This window comes from Anolis carolinensis, chromosome 2 (assembly GCF_035594765.1).
Source record: "Anolis carolinensis isolate JA03-04 chromosome 2, rAnoCar3.1.pri, whole genome shotgun sequence".
Classification (NCBI taxonomy): domain Eukaryota; kingdom Metazoa; phylum Chordata; class Lepidosauria; order Squamata; family Dactyloidae; genus Anolis; species Anolis carolinensis.
The window spans coordinates 113191142-113215536 of record NC_085842.1 but is presented as its reverse complement, the minus strand read 5'-3'; the positions used below and the strand labels follow the sequence as shown (position 1 = coordinate 113215536).

The 24395-nt window shown below is 38.6% G+C and overlaps 1 protein-coding gene across 11 annotated transcripts in view; it reads right to left on the bottom strand.

Moving 5' to 3' along the window:
- Positions 1-24395, bottom strand: part of LOC107983185 (uncharacterized) — a 263915-nt gene that overhangs the window by 25012 nt on the left and 214508 nt on the right. For 9 of the 11 annotated variants that reach the window (XR_010002771.1, XM_062970409.1, XM_062970411.1 and 6 more), the window contains 8 exons: positions 19425-19549; positions 16660-16890; positions 14249-14389; positions 12715-12878; positions 9652-9728; positions 5202-5314; positions 3521-3730; positions 1303-1446 (listed from right to left, as the gene is read on the bottom strand). Coding sequence is in view for 8 of the 11 variants with exons in the window: in XM_062970409.1 (XP_062826479.1) it covers positions 1303-1446; positions 3521-3730; positions 5202-5314; positions 9652-9728; positions 12715-12878; positions 14249-14389; positions 16660-16890; positions 19425-19549 (1205 nt within the window). In the remaining 3 variants the exon portion in view is untranslated. Of the gene's footprint in view, positions 1-1302; positions 1447-3520; positions 3731-3987; positions 4278-5201; positions 5315-9651; positions 9729-12714; positions 12879-14248; positions 14390-16659; positions 16891-19424; positions 19550-24395 lie in introns of those variants that run through there. The other 2 variants (XR_010002772.1, XR_010002773.1) reach the window with 2 other exon arrangements.

Genomic DNA, 24395 nt, shown 5'->3' with positions numbered 1-24395 from the left:
GGATTTCTCCCTCAGACAAATGCCGGGTAGGGGACTGTGAGGAAGATCTTTGTGGTTGGGCCGACTGGATCGGCGAAGACCTCCTGGACGAGATGGCTGAGGAGGAAAGGATGTCCTTCTTCAAGGAAGCTGAAGAAGAGGACACTGAATTAGGCACTTTTTTGAAGGGGCCTGCATGGACTTCCCCGGCATCGGAGGGATTGGGCAGGAGGCTGCAGAATACGACTGAGCCCGGCGTGTCTCTTCATGAGCCCTCTTAAAAGTGATCTTCATTGCCGACGTCGAAGGAGGAGACACCACATGGGAGTGGACCGATGCCACTGAGGCCACCAAGCTCGAAGTTGAGGAAGGCCCAACTTTGCCCGACCGGGTCGACACCGTAGCAGTGGTTATCGTGCAGGGAGGCTTCAAGGGTTTGGAAGTTTTCAAAGTCTTAGAGGCTCTCGAAGACATCGAGTTGGCCTTCTGCAGTGCTGAGGTAGAAGTCAAGGGTTCAGGCTTGAGAGATTGTTGGTAGAGGAGTGCCTTAAGCCGGGCCACCCTGTTTTTCCTGGCTTGTGCAGTAAACGCCAAGCAATGGTGGCAAGATCCTATTATGTGGCCTTCGCTCAGGCAGAGGAGGCATTTGGCGTGGCTGTCTGAGTTTGGGATCTTGGCTGCACAGTTGGTGCATCTCTTGCGTGGTTGACATCAGGAAGGTTCCGAAGCGAGCTTTGCGGCGGAAAAAAAGGAACTGGGGAGCGAGCGCCCAGGGCTGCCTTTTATGCCCTGCGGGGAGGAGGGCGGGGCTACCGCTAAAATTTGAAAGATTCAGCTTGGAAGAGTTTCCGTTGGAGCCTGCGCAGGCGCAGTTATCTCCACTAGTGTGCATTCACAGAGTACATGAAGAAAAATCAAATGTGAACCTCAATTTTCAAAACACCACCAAAGTTTCCAGCAACAGAAAATAAAACCTTGAGATGCATCTATGCTGTAGAATTAATCACCTTGGTTCAATGCTATGGAATCATGGGGGCTGTAGTTTTACAAGGCCTTCAGCTTTCTCTGCCAAAGAATGCTGATGTCTCACCAAACTACAAATCGCAGGATTGCATAGCACTGAGTCACTGCCTCAAATAAAAGCTCCAAGGACTCCAGATTACTGTATTACCTACTTACGGAACACATCTGTAAAACAAAATAAAAAACCAAAAAAACCCAAAAAAAACTTAGTAACGATTACCCTTAAAATGAACATATCATGAAAAATTATTATAAAATGGCCTCAGATTTCAGATTTCTTCCTTTTACTTCAGTACTCACGAATTTCACACCGTGTCAAATAATCTTTTTCTAGACAGGTCACCTCACCCGCACATTCTCCCAACAATCTATTGCATGGTCTATCTTCTGGACAATCTGGACACCTTTTCTGACAATAGGCTCCATAATGTCCTTCACTGCAAGCTAAAACAGCAATGACAAAAAAGCTATATTCCTGGTTTCCCTAATTCTCCCAAACCAGCATTTTTACTGCATTCTGCAAAGAGTAACACATGTAGCAGCCAATAGCTCACATACATATAACTAAATATGTGAAGTTAAATTGAATACTGACACATTTGAGCTGCAAGTGACACTGTATTTATTAGATATAACAGATGTTACATCCTCTCAGCCTGAGAATATAGTACCCGTGATATAAACCTTGTTCTGCAGTTCTATATAATGTCTATAGTGGGAATAATTATTGGTGATATCTGTTACTGCTGAAATGCACAGGACAGAATATTCATAAATCAGTGAAAGCACCAGAAACATATCATATTTGTAATTAACCTCTAAAAAGATATAACATTCTGATTTTCACTCATAAAACCACAGTGACAATTGTGAAGAATACGAAGGTATGATCAAATAAAACTGGAGAGAAAAGAACAAAGTAGTCCAACGCCTGGGATGCTGGCCTTGAATTAAGCCCCACTGAATTCAATAGGTTTAGTCTCAGTAAATATGCATAGGGTCACTCTGTTAATGAGTAAATTAACAGACAAATTGTGTATGTCATTGACAGAATTCTGAGTAGGCATGCCTAGGATGGGTCCCTTGTCCAGTGCTATCCAAGTGTGGTATAATGGTTTGAACACTGGAATAGGAGCACATCTAAACTGACCATTTAGGTTGGCATGGTGTTGGACTAGCCCACAGGCAGCTAACAAAACACACACAAGCTGCTCTGCATTAACCCAAGGAGAGTCACTTAATGTGACCATACACAACTATGGAATAAAATCCATATGCTGCACCAGGATTTGGGTCCTTGCTTGAGTTATGGCAGCTCAGACAGTAGCAGCCAGTTTTCGTGCAGAACTGGCTGTAGCTGTCCTGACAGCCACCCTATGCCCCCTGGGTTCAGGCGGCTTGGAGACACAGGATGGCTGTTCCCTCATGCCCCCTCCCCCTTGTGTTGCAGTAGCAACACAGTGACACTGTAACTTACTAAAAAGGATGGGAGGAGCAAAGGGGGAGGTAGGTCACAGTGTTGCTTCTGCCAGGGATTGAATACCTGCTTGGCCACAGCAACCTTTTGGGTGATCTTCAACAAGTCACCCTCTTCCAGCAGCAGGACATCCCCATATCAAAAGAAAGCAAAGAGTAAATTCACTCTGAACCAATTCTTCCAAAAAAAAAGTCATGATAGTTTCCTCCTTCTGTTCAACAAGAAGGGTCAGGCATAAGTGAAGAGGATGACAAAAGCAACAACAGTCACAGGTGGCATGACAGTTGCGATCAGATTACTTCCTTGTGAAGTCTGTTTTGACATTAGTGGGTCCTTCATTAAGGAGATAAAGAGCACCTCCCTGAATCCAGAACTATTCAAAAATTACTACCCTTTCACTAATATCCCCTTTCTTGGGAATTTTGGATGAGTGTCATGGCAGCAGAAATGAAGTCTGAATCACACAGGCCACACTAACAAAACATGATCACTAAATTAATGACAAGTAACAAGGATCCATAACTTTCTAAGTACAGTAGAGTCTCACTTATCCAACATAAACGGGCCAGCAGAATGTTGGATAAGCGAATATGTTGGATAATAAGGAGAGATTAAGGAGAAGCCTATTAAACATCAAATTAGGTTATGATTTTACACATTAAGCACCAAAACATCATGTTATACAACAAATTTGACCCAAAAAAGTAGTTCAATACGCATTAATGCTATGTAGTAATTACTGTATTTACGAATTTAGCACCAAAATATCACGATATGTTGAAAACATTGACTACAAAAATGCGTTGGATAATCCAGAACGTTGGATAAGCGAGTGTTGGATAATTGAGACTCTACTGTATGTGTTTTTGTTACTCTATGTTATAATCATTTTACAAAACAGTACCATCAGAAATGGATATCCCCTACTCCCACTCCCCTACTTTCCTTCCTCCTCGTTCCTTTTGCCCACGCAGAGTGTGGCATATTACCTTATCAATTTAAAAAAACCTTAATAAAAATAAAAAAGAAGTGGACAGTTACCAGTTTTTATATATGTAGCATCATGCTTTGATATTGGTAAAACGAGTTCTACACCACTGACTGGTACATATTTCTCCTTCCAGTAGGTGATTCCAGTACATTTCTCTTCTAACAAGCATGCTGACTCTGCATGTTCTTTATGATTATACATTTTGTTTCCCAAAGGCAAGATGAGTATCCAACCAGGGTATTTCCAAAACATTTGGGCATCTGAAAGATGTTTATAAAAAGATAGTTTAATATTTTCTTTGCATTTTCATAAAAAAAATATTTTCAATAATAAAGGATAATAATAATAATAATAATAATAATAATAATAATAACCATTGATCATATCCTCAGCTGCTGTAAGAAAATTGCACAGACAGACTACAAACAGAGGCACAACTATGTGGCCCAAATGATTCACTGGAACTTATGCCTCAAGTACCACCTGCCAGCAGCAAAGAACTGGTGGGATCACAAACCTGCAAAGGTCATGGAAAATGAACACGCAAAGATACTGTGGGACTTCCGAATCCAGACTGACAAAGTTCTGGAACACAACACACCAGACATCACAGTTGTGGAAAAGAACAAGGTTTGGATCATTGATGTCGCCATCCCAGGTGACAGTCGCATTGATGAAAAACAACAGGAAAAACTCAGCCGCTATCAGGACCTCAAGATTGAACTTCAAAGACTCTGGCAGAAACCAGTGCAGGTGGTCCCGGTGGTGATGGGCACACTGGGTGCCATGCCAAAAGATCTCAGCCGGCTTTTGGAAACAATAGACATTGACAAAATTACGATCTGCCAACTGCAAAAGGCCACCCTACTGGGATCTGCACGCATCATCCAAAAATACATCACACAGTCCTAGACACTTGGGAAGTGTTCGACTTTGTGAAACAAAATCCAGCATAACTATCTTGTTTGCTGTGTCATACAACGTCGTTGTGTCAATAATAATAATAATAATAAACTTTATTTCTATCCCGCCCCATCTCCTTGAAAGGACTCAGGGCGGCTCACAACAAGACACAATAAACAATATAAACAATATAAATTACAATTTAATAAAGGAAAACAAATAAACAGAATAAACAATTAAACAATAAACAGTAAAAACATTAAAGACATTTAAAACATAGTACAGTGGTTCCAATAGATTAAATAAGTTAAGTAAAACCCAAGGAGCTAGAGAGTTCAGTCTTTAAAGTTACCAAAATGTAGTTCTTATAAATAAGAACTACATTTCTTGATAGGAAAGAATTGGGTCTAAGCTTCTCTCTAACTCCATAACTTCTAAGTTCCAAAAAAGAGGGGGAAATACTACAAACACTACATTTCTACAAAGATGAAAAAAGCAGAAGTCTTAAACAAAGGTATGCAACCTGAAGAGAATCCATTCCACTTCACCAATCAGGATGAGAGCAGAAAGAAAGAAAGAAAGAAAGAAAGAAAGAAAGAAAGAAAGAAAGAAAGAAAGAAAGAAAGAAGGAGGGAGGGAGGGAGGGAGGGAGGGAGGGAGGGAGGGAGGGAGGGAGGGAGGGAGGGAGGGAGGGAGGGAGGGAGGGAGGGAGGGAAAGTAGATGCATTCATTCCAACTGACATTCAGGAGCCAGGGGGATAATTAGGTTCTCATCTGTATGTTAGGTGAATGCATGTGTATCAATTACTTAAGTTAATTTTCACTTACCCACACTCCTTTTACAAACCCAGGCAGCCAAAGAAGAACATTCCACATATTTAATGGTTCCATTTGAATTCATTTGTGGGCACGTTGAAAGAGCTTTGCTATAAATCTCGTCACTGAAAATCCAAAGTACAAAATAAAAAAGACATTTGAAAAATTAAATCCCAGAACATTACAAGCAATATACCGTATATACTCGAGTATAAGCCGACCTGAATATAAGCCGAGACACCTAATTTTACCATAAAAAACTGGGAAAACTTATTGACTCGAGTATAAGCCAAGGGTGGGAAATGCAGCAGCAGCTAACGATACATTTCAAAATAAAAATAGATACTAATAAAATTACATTAATTGAGGCACCAAGAAGTTAAATTTGTTTGAATATTTACCATATTTCAAAGAAAAAACAATAAACTAGCTCTGTAAGTGGAAGAGTAGAGTCAACCAAAACCATATGGTATTAACAATAACTTAACAACAACAACAACAACAACACTTCATTTGTATCCCACCCTATCTCCCCATGGGGATTCAGGCCGGCTTCCAACATAGTAACAGGCAACATTCAATGCCTATATAAACAATGCAGAGCTAGATATAGATCTATAATTATATATACTAATTTCATATTTGCATTTTCCCCTGAAACGTTTGCAAATCCTCTCTATATATGTGCATTTCCCTCTTCCCCTGTAGTATTTCCAAGCCCTATATATCTGTATTCATATACAGTAGAGTCTCACTTATCCAAGCTAAACGGGCCAGCAGAAGCTTGGATAAGCGAATATCTTGGATAATAAGGAGGCATTAAGGAAAAGCCTATTAAACATCAAATTAGGTTATGATTTTACAAATTAAGCACCAAAACATCATGTTATACAACAAATTTGACAGAAAAAGTAGTTCAATACGCAGTAATGTTATGTTGTAATTACTGTATTTACGAATTTAGCACCATAATATCACGATATATTGAAAACATTGACTACAAAAATGGCTTGGATTATCCAGAGGCTTGGATAAGCGGGGCTTGGATTAGTGAGACTCTACTGTATATCTAGCTAGATATCTCTCCATATACAGTAGAGTCCCACTTATCCAACACTCGCTTATCCAACGTTCTGGATTATCCAACACATTTTTGTAGTCAATGTTTTCAATATATCGACATATTTTGGTGATAAATTCGTAAATACAGTACATAGCATTACTGCGTATTGAGCTACTTTTTCTGTCAAATTTGTTGTATAACATGATGTTTTGGTGCTTAAGTTGTAAAATCATAACCTAATTTGATGTTTAATAAGCTTTTCCTTAATCTCTCCTTATTATCCAACATATTCACTTATCCAACATTCTGCTGGCCCGTTTACATTGGATAAGCGAGACTCTACTGTATAGATAATTATATCTGCATAGGATTTGCAAAGACTTGCAAACATGTGAGGCAAAAATTCATATATAAAAATAATGTATACTCATGGATATAGATATACAGGTATATGGAAATATCTAGATATCTATATGTATATAGGATTTGTAAGGAGCCTCCAGTGGCTCAGTGTGTTGAAGCGCTGAGCTGCTGAACTTGCAGACCGAAAGGTCCCAGGTTCAAACCCGGAGAGCTGAGTGAGCGCCTGCTGTTAGCTCCAGCTTCTGCCAACCTAGCAGTTCGAAAACATGCAAATGTGAGTAGATCAATAGGTACCGCTCCAGCGGGAAGGTAACGGTGTTCCATGCAGTCATGCCGGCCACATGACCTTGGAGGTCATGTGGCCGGCTCTTCGGCTTAGAAATGGAGATGAGCCCCAACCACCAGAGTCAGACACAACTGGACTTAACGTCAGGGGAAACCTTTACCTATAGGATTTGCAAAGACTTGCAAACATATGAGGGGGAATTCATATATAAAATTAATATATAGAGAGAAATACAAATATTAGGTACATAGGGATTGCAAAGGCTTGCAAGGTGAAGTACCTACATATCTGTTGCAGAGATTAACAAATATTTCAGGGGGAAATGCTTTCATAAGATTAATGGGTGTATACCCTGTTTCCCCGAAAATAAGACAGGGTTTTATATTAATTTTTGCTCCCAAAGATGCACTAGGTCTTATTTTCAGGGGATGTCTTATTTTTCCATGAAGAAGAGCTCACATTTATTGTTGAACAACAAAATGAACATTTATTATATACTGTAAAGTAGTTGTCATCACAAACTAGCATAACCAGACAAACTATGAATCCTATCAAGAATTTCTTGTTACTACCATTATTTACATGTACAACAATCTATGGTACCTCTTGCAGTTTAGGGTTCACAAGGTTTCCACGCTGATTTCTCTCTATTCTAGTTTCAATGTAGTCATGAATGATGAATAATATAATATACTATAACAATAATATGATAATGATAATAATAATAATAATAATAACAATAATATAATGATATACAATATATTAATTAGATAATATAATAATAGGATATAATAATAACAGAATATGATAATAATATGGTATTAATAGGATAATATAATAGAATAATAGAATGGAATAGAAGGATATAAAAATATTAATAGGATAATATAAAATGGAATATAATAATAACAGAATATGCTAATAATAAAAAAATAATAATATGATAATATAATAGAATAATAGTATAGAATATAATGATATAAAATATATTAATAGGATAATATAAAATGGAATATAATAATAACAGAATAATAATATAATAATATGAAAATATAATAGAATAATAATAGAATAATAATATAATGATATAATAATAGAAAAATATAATATAATGATATAAAATATATTAATAGGATAATATAATAATGGGATATAATAATAGTAACAGAATATGATGATAATAATATGGTAATAGAATAATAGTATAAAATAATAAGTTTCATGGCATAGGATATTAATAAGGATGAGAGGAGAATCCCTATGCGTCCTGTACCTTTAAGAAGCAGAAGTAGCAGGACGAGTGGAAAGCCCTCTTCCTTCCCTCCCACCCTCCCTTGCCCTGGCTCCAGGAGCCAATCAGAAGCCTTGGGGGTGAAGCGAGCATGGCCAGGACGGAGCCTTGTCTCCGAAGGAAGAAACGGCAGCGCAGCAGCAGCCACGGAAGGTTTTTCAAGCCACGGCTGGGGGACAGGCAAGGCAAGGCAAGGCAGGGAGGCACAGAAAGCAAGCACTTTCTCTCCCTCCCTCCCTCCGTTGTGTATGAGTGCTGCTTTAGTCCTGCAGCCATGCTTCCCAATGGAGCTCTCCTGCAGACTTAGTTGCTAGGTCTTACTTTCAGGGGAGGCCTTATATTTGGCAATCCCCCCAAACCCCTGCTAGGTCTTATTTTTTGGGGAGGTCTTATTTTAGGGGAAACACGGTGTGTATGTGTGTGTGTGTATACATATATATATATATATATATATATATATATATATATATATATTCTTCCTGACTTGCAAGGGCTTATTTTCCTTTTCAAAACATTCCCTTGGTTAAGAGCGAGGAAGGCTTTGGAAAAACAAACACACTGATAAGGGAAGAGAGAAATATATCACATATTGCAAGCAATAGCCTCCAGGCTCCGCTGCCTGGCTTGATCTTGACCCCATTATAAGCCGAGGGAGGTTTTTCAGCTGATAAAAAGGGCGGAAAAACTCGGCTTATCTTCGAGTATATATGGTAATTGCACAAAAATATAGAGAAAAACTAAAAACTATTAAATGTAAACTAAAACAGAAATAAAGTCATAGAGAAAAAGCTGACCCCAAAGATACCTTGAAATTATAAAATTTTATATAAAGTATTTTTCTGACTCCAAAAAGTTGGTGCTATTATGGCAATTAGGTCTCCAGTGGAAGTCTTGGATTGATTGGCTGGCTGGCTGGTTGGTTGGTTGATTTTCAGCTCAAATGAACTCCAAATTGACTCCCAGGATAGGAATTTTTGTCAAAACATTACAGTGAAATCTCTTAATTTTTTCCTGGACTGCAAAACTGGTCTTTTGCAGGAGGTGCCACCACAAAATATTCAATGTTATTCCCTCTGAACTGCTTTTTCCATTGTTCAATGTGGGTATCTAATCCATTCATTATTATAACTTGTAAAAACTGCCCTTCTTCCAAATAGATATTAGGGAAATATATGAATATATTTAAAACAGGATTTTTCAGTAAATTCAGTAAATATCTTTCAGTAAATATCTTTGCTCCATGGAATCTCCTCTGCAAATTCCAGTGACTGAACCTTGAACACTGAAATAAACTCAGAGGGAAAAAAATGGTCCCCCATACACCTTGAAAATATTTTCAAAGAAAATATTTTCCTGACTTTAAAAGGCTAGTGCTATTATGCCATCCAGGTCTCCAGTGAGAATCTTAAATCTATATCTACATATTCTCCCAGAATGAAACTATCACAAATTATCTTACAAGTTAGCTGTATCCTTTGCTTTTTTCACTGCTGAACCAATCCATGCATTATCCTTTAGCATGGAAGCCAGCAAGATCTGCAGGTTAGAAGATACAGATTTATTGACAAACAGGACATAAAAAACATATTTCTATAGTCACCAGTCTCACTTCCAACTTTACCTTAACAAAAATACCTGAAACTGTAAACTGAGAAACAACACAACATGAGAATCAACTGTTTTCCCAAAATGTTGTTTCTTACTAAACATTATTTCATAGGAGTTCATTCAGTATCTCACTGTGTGATGCAAAAAAAAATACTAAGAAGTATATGATTAAAATAGTCGCTATCATACCTAAGTACAGAACAGCCAAATACGGGCTAAGAGAGTAGTTGGGTAACAATATAGTAAGAAGATAATACCACAATAATTAAATTCTCTTTTATCTTTTCCTAGACTACTAGTAGTGATTGACTTTCTTTAAGAGCTGTCCACAAACTAACAAAAACTCCTAGTCAACTGAGCTAAAATTGGAAGAATGTCCTTTGAAAGAAACGCCAAGAGCTTGTATCTTTATTTGCAATGCTCCAAAGTAGCTAAAGATATATAGAGGATGCTCACTTCCTCTTCAAGGCAGAATCACAACTTCTGAGATGCACAAATCTTTAATATATAGATTTTTCATAGGAATACCTACTGAGTGGAATTGTGTGGAATGAGTACTTCTCTCAAAGATCCACAATTCTCTTTTGACTTTGAGCGATGCTACATAAAATTAAACAATTGCACAACTAACAAATATTATTAGTGTGAACTCTTATTGCCTACGAGTGATTTCAAAAATTACTAACATCCAAGGTTACTTTTGTGAGCCAGTATAATTCTATTAATATCATTTCTAATGATAAAGGAAGGTATATGTCCTTTACAAACTTTAAAAAATAAGAACATATTGAGCCCTTTGGTGTCGACAGAGAGCAATTAGCTTTAAAGCCTCTAAGGTCTTAGGTATTCTTTTAGGAGTCTGCATGTAGCCCTTCCATCAGGGTGCCAGCATTTTTCAGGAAAAAAGGCATGCTGCCAAAACAAGGGAACCAGAGTTCAATTCCTACAACTGCAGAAAGCCTTAAGTTGTGTACCATACCCATGGGTCCTCAAGTCTCCCTTTGCAAGCAAAGGAAAATGTTTGGGCTATCAACTGATACATCACCAAAACCTCAGGGTGACTCTTCAGATCTTAAATGGAATATTTAAGTATTTTTCCAGTTTTTTTAAATAGCACAGCAATTTAGTCCAGTGAACCCCCACCCCATTCTGTTGATTCTCCCAGAGATTTCAAAAAAAAAAAAATAAATCACCAGATCTGTTTAAGAACATTTCAACATGCACTTTCTCTATCTGCTTTTACCACTGCAAGACTCCACTTTTGGCTTTGTCTGTTGCTTTATGAGCTCGGCAGCTGGCTAGAAGAAAACACATTCAATGGGGATGAAGATAATCTTTAGCAAAGTGTGAAAAGTTTGCCAACCTACCTCAAGGAAAGTTGAGTCTTAGTTTTTCTTTGTCATTGAAAAGAAAATCAGTATCTACAGAGATTTAGTCCCAGGACCTCCTGTGGATACCAAAATCTCTGCATATTCAAGTCCAACTGTATACGGTGGTGTAGTAGAATGAGATCGCTTATACAAAATTGGATTTTTTTCCCCTGGGAGGCAGGTTGTAAATGGAAGCGACTACAGGTGGCTTTTGCTTTCAAAATGAATGCTACAGTTCATTTTTCTATTTAAGGGTGTACCTTGACATGCCATTTACCTCATAGACGAGTCAGATCAGCTCTGCGATTGTTATACAATGCAAAAAGCTGATCCAGCATAATGCAGCCTTTACCTGCGTTTGTCACTTGAAAATCCAGAGCTTCTCCAAAGTTCTGATTTATCCAATGACTTTGTGGCCTTCTATTCAGCAGAGGGAAGAAGCACAATTGTCAGATGCCATCCTGCTTTCCCTGGGCTCCGGCAGCCTGGGGAAAAGGGATGGCACTTTCTAACTTATGTTAGCAGTGCCCACACGGAACCAAAATAGAGGTGTCTGGAATGACAATATCCAGCATGCCAAGGAGATTTGGGGTGGGGGATTTCTCCTCTCTCTCCCTACCCCCCTGGTGAATGGGATAGTGTCATTCCAATGTAGAAAGTCTTGGTTTTGATCTTTAAAGCCCTACATGGTTTGAGTCAAGGTGATTTACAGGATCACCTTTTCCCGTACAGTTTGCCCTTGATATTTAAGTCCTCTGGGGAAGGGGGAGTGCTACTCCAGCCAGCCAGCACCTATATGGTAGCCTTCACACTGAGGTCTTTTCATCATATGCCCCAAGACTGTGGAATGACCCACCAGAAGAGAACAGACAGCTAAACCAGGTGTTAAAATTTAAGAGACAACTGAAGACCTATCTCTTCCGGCAGGCCTACCCAGTCAATTTAACTTGTGATTTTTAACTTGCATTGTATTGCTGTGGTCTTGTGTGTATGCCATTCTGTGTATTTTAATATTGTTGCATTTCATCTCTGTTTTATCCCTGTTGTACCTTGCCTCAAGTGGCAAAGAGAGGCAGGTAATACAATTATTATTATTATTATTATTATTATTATTATTATTATTATTATTATTATTATTATTGTTGTTCCAGGTATTGAAGTTCAAGTGGTGAGTGGCGGTGAACTGTTTTTGCTCCTACTCAACAGTGCAGAGGTTGTTGGTGTAGCTGCTGGTTCAGGGTTTGGCCTATTTCTAGGTTGAAAGTTATTATATTTTGTTGTCGTTGTTGTTATCTGTCTTAAAGCCATATCTGACTTATGGTTACCCTATTATGGGTTTCTCTGGCAAGATTTCTTCAGGAATTGGCCTTTGCTTTCCTCTGAGGCGGCAAGAGTATTACTTGCCCGAGGTCACCCAGTGGGTTTTCATGCCTAAGTAGGGATTTGAACTCTGGTCTCCCAGTGTCCTTATCGAACACACAAATTACTATGCCAAGCTCTTTCACAGATGCCCTTCCAGAGTTACATGAACAAATTAATGCTACCTTTTCCTCTTCACTATCTGGCAATGGCATCAGTTTAGTATCATGATAAGCTAAGCAAAAAGTCTTTGCTTGTTCCCAAGTCCGATCTTTTACCGGTGGTATGAAATAACAGTAACCTCTCCAAAACCACCATCCAGGATCTGGGCACTTCAGATTAATCACACCTGAAAAATGAAGAGTAGAATTTTATGCCATAATTACCCAATGAAATTTCCCTCTGGACCCAAATAACTTTTACAGATGGCAATTCTAAGCAAAATAGTTCAGCTGCATCCAGCTATATAGTGACATTATTCATGCAATGGCTGCAACTATATTTTGATGATAAACAAGTAGTTGAAAAAAAATCTATTGCTGAAAAGTATTTCAGATCAAAAATCCTAACTTTATGTCAAGGAACTTCTGTGGACTAAATCTTATCAGCTTTTCCTACAAGATGCCAGGTTTTCTTTCTGCATTTTCTCCCATTTTTTGTCCTTTGTAGTCATTACAGATAGATGGATAGATAGACAGACAGATATTAGGTATTGTTTTCACCTGAGGTCTGATCCATTTACATTCTCAACAAGTAGAATAAAGAATAGCTGAGAGTGGACTAAGCTACGTGTGCAAAAAAAACAACAACCCATATATCTGATTAAGTACAATAATGGTTAATGGATCAGAAGATTTTTATAAGGTCATGATTCTGTTCTTTCTGTCTCCGGAGCTTCCAAAGACTATGGCAAACATACTCTGGAGGCCATTTTTTCCCAGGCATTACTGCACTTCTAGTTCTCGGGAGAAAGCCACAATGGAGCTACCAGGCTGAAGATTTTTACTGTCTCTCTGATACTTCTATAAGTAGTCAGAATATAGGCATAGTGAGACACCATTCTCTTATTTGGATGCTTTGAAGGAGTGGGGGTGGGGTTTGTGCAAAATTAAGTTCCTAGCTAGAAAAAAATGTATGAAATATCTCATCCTTAGAATGCTGTGCATGAGTTTCATCCCTAATACAGTAGAGTCTCACTTATCCAAGCCTCGCTTATACAAGCCTCTGGATTATCCATGCCATTTTGGTAGTCAATGTTTTCAATATATCATGATATGTTGGTGCTAAATTCGTAAATACAGTAATTACAACATAACATTACTGTGTATTGAACTACTTTTTCTGCCAGATTTGTTGTATAACATGATGTTTTGCTGTTTAATTTGTAAAATAATAACATTATTTGATGTTTAATAGACTTTTCCTTAATCCCTCCTTATTATCCAAGATATTCGCTTATCCAAGCTTCTGCTGGCCCGTTTAGCTTGGATAAGTGAGACTCTACTGTACTTGCATTTAGATTCAGCAATTTAACACTTCCGTCTCTGTGTCAATTTATAACATGGCATATGAAAAACATTTCATAGCACTTCTGACAATTGATTTTGTGTTTGTGGGCAACAAAGCTATACATCAATTAAATGGATTCTGGTTTTAGTCTTCATTTAGTGGGATGGAAACAAAAGGAAGAGACAACCAATACGACTATAAATGCTGTACCTTTCTCACAACCTGTTATTAAGTAATCTTCATTACATTGTTCATTTTCAGCACACTGTCCAGTTAATGGATTACAGTTTTTGGTCCCATTACAACTGCAAATCATGCTACACCGAGAACCATAATATCCGGGTGTACAAGCTACCAAAATAAATGTCAAAAGTCAAGTGATTAAACCAGTTAAAAAAATTAACATAGGGAGGAAGATGGTGGCCTAGGATGATAATACCAATGGCAAAATTAAACTATGGAACAGTCTTGTAACCCAACAAGGATAGTACAGTAATTGAAGTTATCCAGAAACACAAACAACTCATTGCTGACTATAAAGGCTTAATCGAATTATCAGGTTTCAATTTTCACACTTAAAACTTGTAAAAATCTGTAACTTGTAACAATGAAAAGTGTTCAGTAATAATAAAACTGAACCTAAACAGTATGGCTCATCTTTCCTTAGGTTAAGGAGGTTCACTATGACAAAAATAATTTAAAGCAAATAGCTCTCCAGTATACAAAGGCAAACATTATATTACATAAAGGAGCATAACTCCAATGACGAGTTCACTATTACGGCTATAAAACAGCTATTGGATCAGTTATGGACTTAAGGTGGTGCAGTTATTTGAGAACTAGAAATTCCAATCCAGTTTGTGTTATGTGTAGATGTAAACAGAGTTCATATTTATAGTCTGGCTGGACCAGTGAGGTGAACCATCATTTGAAAGTTTGCCTGCGACACTAATTAATAATTTAAAAAGAATAGGTCTATTAGCCATTATAGCTTCACAGAATCTAAAATTCCAGAGATGCTGTACCCTGAACATTCGTTGCTGGAAAACAAACAACTGTGAGTTTAACAAGGGCATCTGACTGACCATTACTGGTATTAATGTTGGAGTTGAAGGAATCTCATTTTGCAAGGGTCTTCTTACACCATGAAGTGAGTTATTTGTCAAAGTTAGACATTTCCAGATTTAGAAGATCCTTCACCCTGGCCAGATTTAATGTGTTGCCATTAGCATTATTGCAGGGTAGCCCATACCAGGAACAAGTATGCCCATGCAATATGGAGAAAGTAGAAACCGCCAGGCATGTCCTTCTACATTGTGATTTTTATAGAGATATTCAAGCTGTTTTTATTACTCCGGTAGAAATGATGACTATTATCTAAAATATCTCACAGATGATAGGAATCATCGATCACTCTTAGGGTGGCTAAGATTTGTGCTGCTGCTATAAAAATAAGGAAGCAGATTGTGGATGATTGTGGATGATTTTAAAGAATAAAATTTTAACCTACCCATTTCAGTGTCTATATCCGCAAATTTTATAAGAACTGATCTAGACGACTCCATGTTGGGAACTTTCTGCTTTGAATCATTATCTTAATGTTATATATATACAGTAGAGTCTCACTTATCCAAGCCTCTGGATTATCCAAGCCATTTTTGTAGTCAATGTTTTCAATATATCATGATATTTTGGTGCTAAATTCGTAAATACAGTAATTACAACATAACATTACTGCATATTGAACTACTTTTTCTGTCAAATTTGTTGTACAACATGATGTTTAGGTGTTTGATTTGTAAAATCATAACCTAATTTGATGTTTAATAGGCTTTTCCTTAATCCCTCCTTATTATCCAAGATATTCGCTTATCCAAGCTTCTGCTAGCTGTTTAGTTTGGATAAGTGAGACTCTACTGTATGTGTGTGTGTGTGGATATATACAGTAGAGTGTCACTTATCCAACACTCGCTTATCCAACGTTCTGGATTATCCAACACATTTTTGTAGTCAATGTTTTCAATATATCATAATATTTTGGTGCTAAATTCGTAAATACAGTAATTACAACATAACCTTACTGCATATTAAACTACTTTTTCTATCAAATTTGTTGTATAACATGATGTTTTTGTGCTTAATTTGTAAAAATCATAACCTAATTTGATGTTTAATAGGCTTTTCCTTTAATTTCTCCTTATTATCCAACATATTCGCTTATCCAACGTTCTGCCGGCCCGCTTACGTTGGATAAGTGAGACTCTACTGTGTGTGTGTGTGTGTGTGTGTGTGTGTGTGTATATATATATATATATATATATATATCTGATTCTAATATTTTAATGTTTTGTACTCCTAGTCTATGACTGTCACAATAAGATTTATTCATTCATAAACTATGAAATACTATCTCCATGGCGGGCTTAATCATTAGCCAAGCTTAAGACACTGCCTCTCAGTCAATAAAGTTGTAGGTTAAATTTCCAGATTTAAATACATAAAATACATATAAATTTGAGTAACATTTTATGGATATAAAATTTTAGTAAGACCTTATCGATATAAAAAGTATAATTACAATGCACCAGTTACATAATCCTAACCTTGTGAGACATACATACCACTTTTCAAATATGCTGTATATAAATTTGCAGAGGATCCACTAATAAGCACCAATCGCCTTGCAAGAAACGTTTTGTAGTCATTTGTCATCTTTTGAACTCCAGTACAAAGTGTCCTTTCCAACCTACAATGCTGAAAGGCTTCACTTAATGATTTATGGATGACAGCTTTAGTATCCTTGGCATAACCAATCAGGTAATAACCATGAAATATATGGAAATCCATAGTTTCTATAACATGAAAGTAATTCATTTAGCAAATCAGCCCTTGGTTTTACAAAAACCTCGTCCATCTAAGCATGCTTTCTACTTAGAACATAGTAACAAGTCAAATGGGAAAATTAAACTGACCAAAAATTTTGGTTATCTCCGGGTTGTTGAAATTTAATTTGGAAGACAAGATAGAAAACATTCCCCTCACAAAAAGCAGGAACACAACCAGAAATGCAAATAGCCAACTAGCACTGAAAATACTCTTGTTGTATTATGAAAAACAATGGACTAAGAGTCCTTCTACACAGGCACTAAAACCCAATTTGAAGCTGGTTCGAAGTCAGGGAGCATACAAAACATATGCAAGCTACAATCCAGTCAGAAACAGCATATCAAAAAAACTCACCCAAAGTTCCAGATCACATCAGCTGTTGTTCTTTTTTAATACGGGGTTAGATCCACTTTTACCCACCATCTGAAATTAACCTACAGCTTTCTTAAATATACAGATTTTTTACTTTTTGTTGCTGTGTTTGTGCAGCCCTCCGTTTAGCCTTTTGGCGGTTCCCTGTGGTCGTGGGTAATATAGTGTTCGCCAGGCTGTTGTTCCCCTCCCCCAGTGGATCTAATTTAAAGTGCACCTGATGAGGTTTGTGAGTCTGTGTGCAAAAAGATGTTTTCCTACTTGTGTGAGATGCACCCCATCACTTGCCAGTAGGTCATCCTCCTGGAAGAGTAGGCCATGGTCAAGGAAGCCAAAATGCTCCTCTTGACACCATTTTCTGAGCAAGTTATTGACCTGTACTAATTTTCTGGCCCTTGTAGAGCCATGTCCTACAACGGGGAGGAGGGATGAAAAGATCACATGTACATTACACAGTTTTAGCTTTCTTCCAAGGGCTCGAAAATCATTTTGATCTTTTGAAAAGTATGCCTAGCAGTATCATTGGTTCCTACATGAATCAACATAAGGGGGGGGGAGGGTGATGGGGCTTTAGGAGCCTGCTGAGCCTCTGAGTGATATGGTGTATTTTTGCCCCTGGGAGGCAGCATATTTCTCGAGCCATCCCATCTGGTCTGGAAATGATGACTTCCATTCCTCTAAGGAGGGAGTCACCTACTACCAAGACCTGTTTCCTTTGAGGATTGACAGGGTCCTTTTTGTGCAAGACAGTGTGTATGTCCTCTGAAGAGTGTTCCTGTTGAAGTGAATCATGTAGGTGTAAAGTGTTGTCCTCCTCCTCAACATACCCAGTGCATTCATCAATGACAATCCATTGAGATGTGTCCAAGAGCCCATCACTCTCCCAAGTGTGTTCCTGTTGCACCTGGTCTACGATTGGGGATGGAGCATTTGCATGATTACATAAGCGTGAATATGGTGATGCACTGTCCCCGTCAGGGCTATCCCCTGCGCATTGATCAAGGGTGGCCCACTGAATGGTATCTAAGTAACTGTGGTCCTCCACAAGATGTGTTTCCTGATTGTATGTTAGTGGTGTAAGAATTTGGAATCTGTTGTGTAAATCCAGCTGAGCAGAGGACTTCTGCGGAGGCTGCCTGGTCCTGTGTCTCTTTCTATGGGTGACCTCCATCCAAGCCTGAGGGTTGTCTACCTTTGAGTTGATCTCCCCATAAAATTCCTGATTATGGTGGTGTTGGTGTGATGCAGGTTGCAGATCTACAGCAGCGTGTTGTGCAGTGTCCAAGAAGAGCTTGAGTGCCTGAATGTCCTTAAGGGTCTTAATGCCGGACTCGAGTTGTTGGATCCTTTGCTCCATCAAAGTCATCTGTTTACACTTGGTGCAGGTGTAGTTGAGTAGTTGTTGTGCAAAGAAGGTGAACATGCCGCAACTTGTGCATGTGGTGGCAAGTATTTGCTGTTGATCCATCTCTTGGTGAGTGAAGTGACCAAGCAGGATCGTGTGTGTTATGGGCAAATTGCTATCCACCTTCTTGTGTGTGTGTTTTTAATGTTGTTTTGTTTATTGTATGTACTGTAAGAACATGTTTTAGTGTAGGGATGGTTTCGCGAGTGCCGTCAGAAAGCTTCAACAGGAAGCCAACACTTTCAAAAAATTCAGAAATTACATATGAACCTCTAAAAAACCAAAAGTATACTAGCATATAAAAGAGAAGTCAGCAATACTTAATAGAAGGTTTAGCTTAATGTCTAAGGATCCATCCATATTTTCATATAATGCAGTGTAAAACTACCTTATATAGTCAGTGTAGACTCATATAATGCAGTTCAACTTTATGGAACTGCATTATATGAGTCTTCATTGACCATATATGGCAGTTTCAAACTGCATTATATGAAAATATGGATGGAGCCCATGAGAGCAATACAGTGCACTCTTGGTTTTTGCTATGGTTTGACTCCAGGACTCCCTGTGGATACTAAAATCTCCAGATGCTAAAGTCCCATTACATATAGTGGGGTAATAAAATGAATCCCTTATATAAATGGGAAAACCAAGATTTGTTTTTTTTAAATTTTCTGGAGAAAAAGTTATTACTTTGTATCCAAGAGTTTTCATTTGTATTACCCTCTTCTCTTTTCTTGCAAATGAATGATGCTGTACTACCACAGTGAGTTCCTGTCATTTCGCCTTCAGGAGCAGTCAGATGTATACAGCACCTCCAGTAGAATGTCCACTTCCCAGTCCATAACCTCGATTTACAAAATAAACATTTTAGAAAATAATATACACAATTGGCTATGTATACGCATGTATAAGTCTAACATTTTTAGTTAAAAAATCAACCCCAAGAAACCTGGGTCAATTTATGTACAGGTCAATTTGAGTAGTGTACCTTAACTCTCATGAAAAAAAAAAGAACCGTGCCCTTTTCTCAGTGGCAAAAGGCAAGAGCTTAGTCCAACCCAGGAGAACCTAAAAGAAACACTGATCCCCACTGTTCTCTCAGAGGTCCTTTGAAGGGAAGTGCCAAGAAAGAGGTAACCATTACAATTTTCCTTACTGCCTAGGTATTAAAAAGGCAAGAAGCAGCAACACTCAGAGAGAGTAGAGGAGGTCAATGTGTCTTTCTCCCAGGATGGACTAAGCTCTGGCCTTTCTGTGATCAAAAATACAGTCTCTATGTTATTTGCAGATTCTTTGTTGAACTGTAGTGACAGTCAAATTTAAACAAGTAGATTCTTCAGACAACCAGTATTGGATTTATCAACTTTTATTTGATAATGGTTAATTCAATCATACAAAGAGCAGAGGGGAAACTCCCAATTATTCATTCATATGCACAACAATGCAGCCAATCCACTTTTAAAATTGTCATTTCTAAAAAGGGTCATCAGATGATCAGGCATGAATTTGCAGCTCTGTCCTATCATGAGGTTTAAGTGGAAAATCCCTTTCTTTTTATAGGGTTTACAAGTGACCATATTCTGGTTCTCAAGGTATCTGTGTCAAGGATCCCAACTCAGCATTGTTGTAAAAGTTCTAACTTTATATGCCAGGTCTCAGATTCCAGAATGTATCTGATCTACTCCATTTTAGTGGGTTTAGTGGGGTTCTCCAGGGTTCTGTTTTGTTCCCCCATGCTGTCTAACATATACATGAAACCACTGGAAGAGGTCATCCAGAGTTTTGGAGTGTGGTGTCACCTATATGCAGATGACGAACTCTACTACTCCTTCCCACCTAAAGCCAAGGAAGCTGTCCTGACCCTAAACCAGTGTATGTAATCTGTAATGGACTGGATGAGGACAAACAAATTGAAAATTAGACAGAAGTGCTTTTGGTCAGTCATCTGCCTGTGTTGGATGGGGTCACACTCCCCCTGAAGACACAGGCCCACATTTGAGGGTCTTTCTGGACTCAGTGTTAAACCTGGAGGCCCAGGTATCTGCAGTGGCCAGGAGGGCCTTTGCACAATTAAAACTGGTGCACAAACTGCACCCATTCCTTGAGATGTTGGATCTGGCCACAGTGGTACATCCCGTCTTGATTACTGAAACACACTCTAGGTGGAGCTGTCTTTGGAGAGTGTTCAGAAACTTCAGCTGGTCCAAAGAGCTGTAACCAAGTTGCTAACTGGGGCTGGCAAACAGGGAGCGGACAACCCCTGTTGCAGCAGCTCCACTAGTTGCCAATTTGTTTCCCAGCACAATTAAAAGTGCTACAGTAGAGTCTCACTTATCCAACACTCGCTTATCCAACGTTCTGGATTATCCAACGCATTTTTGTAGTCAATGTTTCCAATACATCGTGATATTTTGGTGCTAAATTAGTAAATACAGTAATTACTACGTAGCATTATTTCGTATTGAACTGCTTTTTCTGTCAAATTTGTTGTAAAGCATGATGTTTTGGTGCTTAATTTGTAAAATCATAACCTAATTTGATGTTTAATAGGCTTTTCCTTAATCCCTCCTTATTATCCAACATATTTGCTTATCCAACGTTCTGCCGGCCCGTTTATGTTGGATAAGTGAGACTCTACTGTAGTTATGACCTTTAAAGGCCCATACAGCTCAGTTCCAGGCTATTTGTCTGAACGCATGTCCTTGTACGAACCTGCCTTGGCCCTGAGATCTCAGGAGAGGCCCTTCTCTTGGTCCCACCTCCATCTCAAGCTCAGTTTTGGAAATGAAAGAGCGGTCCTTCCTTCCCAGTGGTTATCCCATGACTCTGGAACTCCCTGGCTAGGGAAGCCAGAATGGCCCCCTCCCTTCTGTCCTTGTGTTGGCAGGTTAAAATCTTTTTATTCAAACAGGCTTTTAAAGAATAATGTTTTTAAGATCAAGTCAGAGGGTGCTGTTGTTTTAACTTTGAACATGATTTAATCCATTTTTAGGGATTTTAATGTAATTGATATTTAATTCTGTTTCAATCTTTGTATATTTGTAGAATAACATAAGCTGCTTTGAGTTTCCTTTGTGGAGAGAAAAAGCAGGGTATAAATAAACATAATAATAATAATAATAATAATAATAATAATAATACAGTAGAGTCTCACTTATCCGACATAAACGGGCTGGCAGAACGTTGGATAAGCAAATATTTTGGATAATAAGGAGAGATTAAGGAGAAGCCTATTGAACATCAAATTAGGTTATGATTTTACAAATTAAGCACCAAAACATCATGTTAGACAACAAATTTGACAGAAAAGGTAGTTCAGTACGCAGTAATGCTACGTAGTAATTACTGTATTTACGAATTTAGCACCAAAATATCACGATGTATTGAAAACATTGACTACAAAAATGCGTTGGATAATCCAGAACGTTGGATAAGCGAGTGTTGGATAAGTGAGACTCTACTGTAATAATAATACCAGCAGTCTTCAACTGCTTATAGCAAACTACCATATTTTAAGATGGAGCTTTCCAGAGGATAACAATCATTACTGTGTATCTGTCTGGGAAGGGTCACTTTCTGGCCTGGCATCACAGTTGGTGAAAAAGGTTTGCATATGAGGCCACTTAGGTCCCTAGCAATCTACTGGGATTATTTATTTAAGATATCTCTGTATTGCCTCGCAGCACACAAGAGTTCTCAAGGAGAAAAACAAATAAAAACAATTAAAATAGTGCAAAGATCAAAACATTTAAAAACATATTAAAATACATTTAAAATTAAAAACAATCATTTAAAACATGTGAAACAAAATTTTAAAAGTTAAAGCGCAGTATTTTCAGACATTAATGGCTATGCTGAAAAGTGTTTTTGCTTTTTCTTTGAGGTTTAGAAGACTTGTGAGTTCCGCAGTCAGGGTGTTGTTACAGAAAAGCCTTGTAATGTGTAGCTCTGAAGATTTCAAATTTCTGGCAGGTTCATATGGGAGGAGGTAGACATTCAGATATCCTGCTCCCAAGCTGTCTGGTGATGCATTGTTACATCTTAATTAAGCACCTTGAATTGACATTGCTAAGGCTACTGTTGTGAATGCGCCTTCGGAGACTGTGAATGATAGTGGTGGGATAAGGAGAGGAAGGAAAACCCCTCGTGAGGAGGGCTCATTGGAGGATTTGTTTAGGAAAAGGGTCAGGGAGACTGATGGGGAGTCTTCTGAGGAGAATTCATGTGGGGATCCTGAGGTGGAAATGGATGCTGGGGAACAGATGTTAACGGAGGAATTGGGCACAGATTGGGCACGGGCACCGGAGGTGCTTGGGGATGAATCGGGGCCCATGGATACTGCTGATGCTGGAGAAGCTTGGGTGTCTTCAGAAGCAGATCCCACTTGATCTGCTTGGAGGAGTGAGAGTGGGTCCACAGGTGTGGATAGAGTTGGGCATGGGCAGGATGATTGGGACTCTGATGAGGAATTAGGAACGCCTGACCAAGGGCATTGGCTGTGTGGAGTTCTGATTCAAATTAAGAAGATAAGACACCTGCTCTTTGGGCGTGGATAGTTTGGAAGCCCAGGGAGACCTGGATATATTGGGGTTGTTTGGCCATTATACCTTGCGTGTGGCAAGGTGTTGCTGGGCGCCATTGGGTTTCCTGTGTGTGTTACTGAAGAGTGGACTGGGACTTTGCAACGGATGTAAATTTAATCTGGGTTATTCTGCAACGGAGGGCTGGAATTGTGTGGGTTTTCCTGGACTGCACTGTTATTACTATTTTGTATTAGCTGATGTTTGCCCTCGTTGCTTTGGCTCTCTGTGCCATTTTGTGTTGTGACCTTCAACCTCTTGGACCTTGGACTGGAACTTGACTCAGCTTTGCTCTTCGCTCTCAATCCGTGGCTTGGCGTCATTATTTATTATTTATTTATTTATTTACATCACTTTTACCCCGTCTTTCTCTCCGAGGAGACTCAAAGCAGCTTACAGTAAACAGGCAAAAATTCAATGCCTAAAAACTATGTAAAAACAACCATTCATATAAAACAATCTACAAAACGTCATTCTCTATTCTATGGCTGTCTGCTGTTGCTGACTACTACCTTCACTCCTGATACAAACGCTGTCTGCTTATCCTGACTTCGGACCGGATTGACGACGCTTTCCCGCTCTGCTCCTTTAACTCTTGGTTTGGTGTACGTTCCAGCAGCAGTTGCTGCGAGCTCGCCAGTGTCTTGCTATTTTGCTGGTTTTGCTGCTCTCAACTGGGAGTTCCCTAGCTCAGTTTGGGCGTTTGTTTGTTTTGAACTCCTTTTTGTACTTTTGAGTTTTGGGAAAGGTCTGTGGGCTTCAATACTGCTTGCTTTAGTTCATGCCTCTGTTTTTCAGCCCATTGTGAACTTTTGGGTCAAGTTCTAGAACTTGGATTATATCTCTGGCTAATCCGGATTATTTGCCAGTTCTTGTTTTTTGGGGTTTTTCCCGCTTGTTCTACTTAATAACACTGAAAGTTAAGTGTTTTAAGTCTTTTTAGTTTGTTGAGCTATTTTTTGGACTGTTGCTTTAATAAACTCTATTTTGCTCTCTAATTGGCATCTGACTTTTGACAACTACTGTAGTCTATAAAATCCACACCTGATACCAATCTTACTGTTGCAGTTTGGAGAAGCTTCATGTAAAGCACACTACTTTTGCTTGAGAT